Raw genomic sequence first — 9,163 nt, forward strand, 5'->3', positions numbered from 1 at the left:
GAGTCCAGCCACTATTTAAGCCTGTGTGGAGGTTCCAGTCTTCGCTGAATCATTGTTCACCTTGGGGTATTGTGAGACAGCCACTTTAGTACCTTTCCTTGAGAATTCTGAATTATTCAACTCGTGTTCTTCTTTGATTTCAAGGCAAGCTTCGGACACACCTGGAGTTTCTAAACCTGACAAACCTCCTCTGCACTGAACTCCTCTAGAAGCTCTGTCCTCCAACCTGCCACTCCGCCTCTACTACAACCCCCATCAAGAACCCTTCAAGGTATCTTCATTTTCAAGTGGACTCTCTTACCTGTTGGACTTCTTCCTCCTTGAGTCTGCCTCCTCGTCGTCACCCTGTAAGAAAGAAAAAGAACTCTACTTCAATTCTGATTATCAGTCTCGTCCAAGCCTCCCTGCTAATACTCTGCACTTTGCCTTCCAGGAACCTCGTATCCCCTTTTTCCTGCACTGTAAATAAAATCACTTAAAAGATTATCTGTGTCTGTCATCCCTCTCAGCCTTGTCTGTATTTGAGTACCATTTTGTTAAACCGTAACACAGAGACTCTACTTCCTCAGACGGCTGAGGCGAGCTGCTCTGGGAAGCTCAGTCCTCACCTCTTTCTACAGGTGTGCAGTGGAGAGCATCCTGTGCTCGAGCATCAATGTGTGGCATGGAGGCTGCACAGCTGCAGAAAGAAAAGCTTTGCAGAGAGTGGTGAAGGCTGCACAGAAATCTGTTGGAATCAGTCTCCCCACCATCACAGACATCTACACCTCCAGATGCAGGAAGAGGGCCACCTGCATCATGAAGGACCCCACCCACCCAGCACACACACTTTTTGCCCCACTCCCCTCAGGAAGGAGGTTAAGGAGCATTAAGTGTAGAACCACTAGACTGAGGAACAGCTTCTACCCTGAGGCTGTTAGACTCATGAATATCTAACTAGAATAATCACTGTGAAAAACCATATCATGTTGCTGCTGATCTGTTTCATGTTGCTGCTGATCTGTTTCAATGTTGATGTGTTCATGCGTGCACATCTGCTCACAGACTCATGTTCATGTTTGTGCTGATGTTCAATGTTTTATGTTATGAGTGCTTAGTGTATATTTAGTTGATGTTTTTCTTAGTTCATATCTTAGATGTTATTACTGTTTTTCTTATACATTTTATTGTTGGATGTAACTGGGACCCTGGGTACATAATTTCGCTCCACCACATGTACCACATGAGGTGCGAATGACAATAAAGAAACTCTGACTCTGACTCTCTGACTCTGACTTGAGCTGGAGGCCCAGACTCGAACACCTCCTGCATCTGCTGAGACACCAAGTTCCACCTCCATGTCTGCTATGCCATTTGATGCTAGTAAGTGTATTTCTTTAATACCTGCTTTCAAAGTATCTGAGGTTGACTCATACTTTGCAGCATTTGAACACATTGCTGGTACTTTGATGTGGCCTAAAGAAACTTGGCCTCTTTGTTACAATGCTAATTTTCTGGTAAAGCTCGAGGTGTTGGCAGCACTTCCTTTTAAAGGACAGCTTAAATAATGAAATTGGTAAAGCTGCTGTGTTACAAGCTTATGAGTTGGTCCCAGAAGCCTATAGACAGAAGTTTCGATAACAAAAGAAAGCTGTTGGATAAACGCATGCCGAGTTTGCCAGATAAAAAGGTATCCTTTTTGATAAGTGGTGTGCTGCATCAAAGGTCAACAATAATGACTCTTTACATGAGTTAGTACTGTTGGAAGACTTTAAAAAGTGCATTCTGGATCGTGTTTGTTTATTTGTTTGCACAATATTATAATTATTTGTGGTGTTGTATTTAAATGAACAGAAGGTGACTACGCTTGTGTCTGCTGCTGTTCCTGCTGATGAGTATGTGCTTACCCATAAGTCAACCTTCAATGTTAATGAGAAGTCATATGTTAGCTCTGTGCCACAGACCCACATGGTTAAAACTGCAGTTCTGAAAGAAAGTTGTGAATGTTTCTACTGTCACAAACCTGGACATGTCATCGCTGAGTGTTTAGCTTTAAAAAGCAAAACGCAGCCAAATTATGAATAAATAAATGGTGTTGGTTTTGTGAAAACAGTACCCCGTAATGAGAGCCCTGGTTGTGGTGACAAAATGACTAATCCTTGTTTCAAACCATTCATCTTTGAGGGCTTGGTGTCATTGACACCTGACTCTTCTGATTTAAAACCAATATGCATCTTGATAGACACTGGAGGTTTAATACTTCCAAGTCTGGAGGTTTTAAACAATCATTTAAATCAGACAACCCCAGACCCTTCTGACCCTAGGCTGTATTCAGCTTGTGTGGTTGCTCGTGCACAGGTACGTAAAGATCCTGATGTTTCAATTTATGATTCTGTGTTAATCTCTCCATTTTCTAGGGAGGGAGATGTCAAACAAAAAGTAATAGTTGAAACAACAAAGTCCATGCTCAATAATCCAGGTATAAAATCCAACATTTTTCAGTCAGGTCATCTGGACAGTTTCTTTTTTTGTGCTGAAACGTTTCACCTTCGATCTGGAAGGCTTCATCTAATTACAAGCAGAACTGGTTTGTTCAACTTTGGAGTAAGCTGTTGGGGGAATAATCAGTTATGGCCCCTGGTGTCTAGAGTCTGTGTAGTCTCTATCTTTGTTTATGCAGATTCAGGTGTGGGAGCACACTCAGCTGATTGGCTGCCAGGAGGCTGCAGAACAGCATCACCATTGGACCAGTAGGAGATTGCCTCACCAATCAGATGATGAGGTCCACCTGGAATCATTCCTTCAATGGGTCAGTTTTAGGCAGAAGTTTTGTACAGCTGACCCCCACTTTGGTTGTTGTAGCTTTTGAAGACTGTTTGGGCAACTTTAGAATATTTTGTACTCCTGATCCCTTTTTGCTCTGCTTAGCAGCTTGGTTTTGAGTTTGACTGGTTGTTTCAAATTTAAAAACTTGTACTTGGAAATAGTGATGAGCAAATGAAGCTTTTATAAAGCATTGAACCAGTTGGGCCAATTGTTTAAAAAATAGGTTCATTTGTTGAAGCTTCAGTTACAGTGACCTCTTGTGGCATTTTGCAATGCTGCTGTCAAATTAGGCGTTATGTTTTTGGTGGCACACACCAAGAACTTCAGTGACTAGAGTTAAAGAAACTACTTTACTGTGGTGGTAAAAAAACAATTTTTTTTTTTAATTCATCAACTTTCTACGTCGTCTAGTTTGAAAATTTATTTATGCTTTCATGTTTTTGAATAAAGATTGATAAATGTGCATTGAAGAGATTTAATAAAAATGTTGCAATGGTATTATGCTTGTGGCAGAGTCCGAGTCTTTATCCTTCTTAAAAATATCAATGAAATAACATCTCCAGCATCTCCATGTTTGGTGCGGAAGTGTCTAATCATAGAGGAGGTGTCATGATGCTTCAGTTCAGTTGAACACACCAAACACTGCACCTGCACAAATACACTAATGTAAATGAAAAATAATAATTTGAGCCCATACTGATATATGATTATTAAAATCACATACATCATTTTACTGTAATTATATTAAATACATGGTTTAAATGGGTTAGATAATGTTGTGGCTAGAGAACCACGTCGTGTTCAAAACGGCTGAGGCGTCGCCCTTCGTATAAAAGATTTATTTGACACAACATGGGTTACAGATATTCAGAGACAAACAATTACATTAATAAGATATATGCATATAAATGGAGCATTAAGAACGAACCGTCGCCATGTGCGCCTCCCAGAAAATGCTCGGTGGGCGTGTGTCATTTCCGGCCTTTTATCCCCGTTTGAGAAGGCTAGCTTCCTGATTGGTTCAGCTTCTGTCGCTATGGTTACGACTTAGCCCGCCCCCTCAAGGACGTTAACGTCTATATTTCAGATAAGTTTTGGTACACCGAAATCGGCTTTTGTTTAAAGTTTAACTTGCTATTATACTTTAGGGATACAAATTGATTTGGGTCTAAATTGTTTACACGTAATAATTAATAACTATTAATTATTACCTACCTCATTGGTGTTAATTCAATATCTGTTGAAGGCCTGGTGATTCTGTTTTGTAAGGCAGATTCATCTTAGTTTCCTTGTCTGCGTTTAAACTGTTAACACTGTTTGTTTAACGTGATTATACCTTAGTGATACCAACTGATTAGAAATAAAGTTGTTTATTTCTAGGAATAATTATATTATCTAACTTATGTTCATGTTTTTATTTGGATCATGGTTATACTTTTAATTTGATTTTACTTAGTCAAACTATATTGTCTAAATTAAAGAGATGTGTTCTAACTTTATGGCATGATTTGATTGCTTGTAATCTATCAAATGTGAACTTGTAAAATAATCTTTAGCTACTATGAGATTATATTTAAAGGTCAACTAGTTAGAATTAGCAAACATTTTCTATAAACATAGTTCAACCTTGGAAGAAAGACACGCACACCCTTTATGTGACATGACATTTGAGTGCTTGATAGGAATTATAAAAATGTATAAAATATTAAATCCAACAATAATATCGTCACTGCTGAACATTACTATAACTTTTTAGACATTTAAATGCCAAAACCACCTCATCATGAGCAGAATGAAGTGTTCCCACATGTTAGAACGACCTCTTTTTCTTGGCTGCCTCTATAATTACTCAATTTCAACTAACTGTAAAAACGCACCTACTCTCCAACACATTACAAACATTTTAGAGCTGCTTTATAGTGTTGAGCGTTCTCAATTCAAAACTGTCTCAACCTGTCACCTGTCAGAATCGAGACGAGGCGGTTCCAGGGAATCAGCTGTTTGGACCATGAACCAGTCAAGCGATTCATTCCGACAACGAAACAGTTTGTGTTTCGGACGTCACGTGTCACGTGACTTTTTCCGCACCAAAACAGGCTCCGAAGCAGTGGTCCCATGTAATTTTACTGCAGGGTTCGAAGCATGTTTTGAAGCTTTTGTTTCATACTATCATCACTACTCGGAAAGTTTTTGAACCTTTTAATGTCTTTAGTTTGGGTTGTTTTGAGTCTGGACTAGACTGACTTGTTTGATTTTTATTTTTATTTAATTGCTGAGGCAGCATTTGACCCACTTTACTACATTTTTGTTGGGTCAAAGAGTATTTGTCTGTGGAACATTTTTTCTTTGTAATAAACCCCCTTTTTAAAAATCAATCAACTCCATCTTTTTTCCTCTGGACACATTTTATGTTACACCCCCTGATACCATAGACCTCGGGGCGTAACACACATGTTTAGCCACTCATTTTCCATCAGTATTATTTTGGCCTCCTTCACCCATGTATTTTTAATGTAAGTGAAGGCTTCTAAACATACGTATACTCTTGATAGCCTCTTCTTACATAATTTACCTCTATAAGCACCAATAAAGATATTTATGAGGTCCTGATCATTTATTTCTAATAATTTAACATTTTTATTAAAATGATGTCTGAGCTGCAAATATCTAAAAAAGTCTTGCTTGTCAAGGTCAAATTTTTCCTGCAGTTGTTGGAAGCTATCCATGTCGATTCCAGATCAGATCACACAGTATGAGGTGATGACTTTTCTGGTCAATTTCTTGAATCTAGAGTCAAGTTGTGCTGGTCTAAAATCCCTATCATGTTCGATCCATCTTAATAACTGAGTTCGCTTTTCTAGATTACGAAACTCCTTGAACCAGATGTTGAGAGGGACTTTTGTCAAAACGCACAACTTTTCTAAATATGTAGTCTTGAGGTATTTATCACCCAGTAGAGCTTGAAAGGGGATGTCAATATGACTTAATTCTAGTTCTTTCCACTTTGCGTCATACCCCTCTTCACACCAGTAAACAGCACACTGCAGCTGTGCTGCTCTAAAATCATTTTCCAAACATGGGAGTGACATTCCTCCTTCATCTCTTGGTAATTGTAATGTTTTATAGCATACCCTTGGTTTTTGTTTTGCCATATAAACCTAGAAATTAATTGGTTCCACTCATTAAAATGCTTAGTAGGAATTTCCACTGATAATGATTGAAAAAGGAATAAAAGTTGGAGTAAAACAATCATCTTTATAATTTCTATTCAGTTATGTAAATTGAGTGTCAAAGGAGCCCATCTGCGCACATAATGTTTTACTTTGTCATAGTACCGTAGTTTGCTTTAAATATTTTGTTTAGATTTTTAGTAATATTAAAAAAATTCATGGTTTTTGTTTTCCATTTAAATTTGAACAATTTACTTAAATCCTCTCAGGATGAGTAGTTAAAGCATAAGGTCTGAGTTTTTTTCTACGTTTAATTTATAACCTGAATAGAGTCAAAATTGGTGGAGGCAGGACATGAGGTTAGAGATTGTGCCTGAAAGGCCACAGTTTATTTTGATGCGGGCTATTGGCAGATTGTACAGTATATTGATTTTAGACACTTTATGATTGTATTATGAAAGCCAAACTGTTGTAGGACCAGATATAAATATTCCCTATGTAAGGAATCAAAGGCTTTTTTTGGCATCAAAACTAATTGCTTCAAATTGCTTCAGGATTTCAAATTATTTCAACTAATGATGTTGATAAGGTGTGTTCGCCTCACATTACGTCTATTTTTAATAAATCCAGTCTGGTCTGTATCCATCAATTCAGGAAAAATATTTTCTAGTCTGCTAACAATTATTGAAGTAAATATTTTATAATCAGGGTTGAGGACAGAGATTGGCCGTATGAATTACACTCAGTTTTATCTTTTCCTGGTTTTGTTATGATGGATATTATTGCTTGTTTCAATGATGGTGGGATCTCGCCCCCTTTAAGCACATAATTAAAAAATTTAACAGCAGAGGTATTATAGACTTCCTAAGTCTTATACCATTCAGCTGGTAATCCATCTCCTCCTGGAGCCTTGCTTGCTTTCAGTTTTGAGATAGCTTTAATCAACCTCTGCTAGTGTAATATCTGCAAATATCCATTTATTTTGTTCAACACCAATTGAAGGAAGATCCAAAGAGTCTAAAAATTGCCTTACTGATGGAAGCTTGGTGAGTTCAGATTAACAATATATTTTCCTATAATCCAAAAAAGTTAAATCTGGTCCTCTGGACATTCAAAAGAACAAAACAAACAAACAAAAAAATATAAACGTTTAGTCTTTCATCTGAAAGACTTCCTCAGTCTGAGGTGCTGTATTCAGCTCAGTCTCTTAAATAGCACCTTCTCAGAGTGGATCAACCAGTTTTGCTGCTGACAACCAGAACCAGCTGCTCACATGATCAAGGAGGACCATCAGCCTAACAATGGATCATTAGCACACTGATGGCTGTTTACTATTCAGAGGAGGCTGAGTGATACTAGCAATCACAGCATTGTAAGAGGGGGACAGTTGAACACGGAGGCCTCCACCCCTGTTTAATGATGGACGGTTTCTTTTCACAAAGACAGCCTCCTTTAATTCTCTCTCAAACCATCGTTCCTCTCTATCCAGGATGTGAACATCTTCATCCCTGAAAGAGTGACCGCTGGCCTCGAGATGAGTGTAGACCTCAGAGTCCTGGTCTGATGATGTTGATCTTCTGTGCTGGGCCATCCTTTTGGCCAATGGCTGCTTACAAACCGGATTCCAAAAAAGTTGGGACACTAAATAAATTGCGAATAAAAACTGAATGCAATGATGAGGAGGTGCCAACATCTAATATTTTATTCAGAATAGAACACAGATCAAAAGTTTAAACTGAGAGAATGTATCATTTTAAGGGAAAAATCTGTTGTTTCCAAATTTCATGGCGTCAACAAATCCCAAAAAAGTTGGGACAAGTCCATTTTTCCCACTGTGTGACATCCCCCCTTCTTCTTACAACACTCAACAGACGTCTGGGGACAGAGGAGACCAGTTTCTCAAGTTTAGAAATAGGAATGCTCTCCCATTCATGTCTAATACAGGCCTCTAACTGTTCAATCGTCATGGGGCTTCTTTGTCGCACCTTCCTCTTTATGATGCACCAAATGTTCTCTATAGGTGAAAGATCTGGACTGCAGGATGGTCATTTCAGTACCCAGATCCTTCTCCTACGTAGCAATGATGTTGTGAATGCTGCAGAATGTGGTCTGGCATTATCGTGTTGAAAAATGCAGGGTCTTCCCTGAAAGAGATGACATCTAGATGGGAGCATATGTTGTTCTAGAACCTGAACATAGTTCTCTGCATTAATGGTGCCTTTCCTACATGCAAGCTGCCCATGCCACAAGCGCTCATTCAACCCCATACCATCAGTGATGCAGGCTTCTGAACAGAGCGTTGATAACAACTTGGGCTATCCTTGTCCTCTCTGGTCCGAATGACATGGCGTCCCAGTGTTCCAAAAAGAACTTCAAATCGTGACTCATCTGACCACAGAACAGTCTTCCATTTTGCCACACTCCATTTTAAATGAACCCTGGTCCAGTGCAAACGTTTGAGCTTGTGGAGCTTGCTTAGAAATGGATTCCTCTTTGCACTGTAGAGTTTCAGCTGGCAACGGCGGATGGCACGGTGGATTGTGTTCACTGACAATGCTTTCTGGAAGTATTCCTGAGCCCATTCTGTTGTTTCCTTGACAGTGACATTTAAGGGCCCAGAGATCACGAGCATCCAGTAGAGTTTTACGGCCTTGACCCTTACGCACAGCAATTGTTTCAGATTCTCTGAAACTTTTGATGATGTTATGCACGGTTGATGATGATAATTTAAAAGTCTTTGCTATTTTACGCTGGGTAACACCATTCTGGTTATGCTACACTCTTTCTGTGCAACAATGGTAGAATTGGTGATCCTCTTACCATTTTGGCTTCTGAGAGACACTGACACTCTGAGAATCTCTTTTTATACCAAATTATGTTGTCAATTGACCTAATTAGTGTTAATTGTTCTTCCAGCTGTTCGTTATATGCTCAATTTCCTTTTTCCAGCCACTTATTGCTACTTGTCCCAACTTTTTTGGGATTTGTTGACGCTGTGAAATTTTGAATCAACATATTTTTCCTTTAAAATGTTACATTTACTCAGATTAAACTTCTGATCTGTCATCTATGTTATATTACGAATAAAATATTGACATTTGCCATTTCCACATCATTGCATTCAGTTTTTATTCACAATTCCTTTAGTGTCCCAATTTTTTTGGAATCCGGTTTGTGTTTGTATATAT

General features: G+C 38.7%; 1 protein-coding gene across 1 annotated transcript in view; it reads right to left on the bottom strand.

The window, feature by feature from the left end:
* The window catches only part of oca2 (oculocutaneous albinism II), a 659,230-nt gene that overhangs the window by 247,790 nt on the left and 402,277 nt on the right, over positions 1-9,163 (bottom strand). The window contains exons 14-15 of the mRNA XM_037698314.1: positions 2,280-2,290; positions 438-459 (exon numbers count right to left, since the gene is read on the bottom strand). Coding sequence (XP_037554242.1) covers positions 438-459; positions 2,280-2,290 — 33 coding nt within the window. The remainder of the gene's footprint in view (positions 1-437; positions 460-2,279; positions 2,291-9,163) is intronic.

The sequence above is a fragment of the Nematolebias whitei genome, chromosome 3 (assembly GCF_014905685.2).
Source record: "Nematolebias whitei isolate Nwh7 chromosome 3, NemWhi1, whole genome shotgun sequence".
Classification (NCBI taxonomy): domain Eukaryota; kingdom Metazoa; phylum Chordata; class Actinopteri; order Cyprinodontiformes; family Rivulidae; genus Nematolebias; species Nematolebias whitei.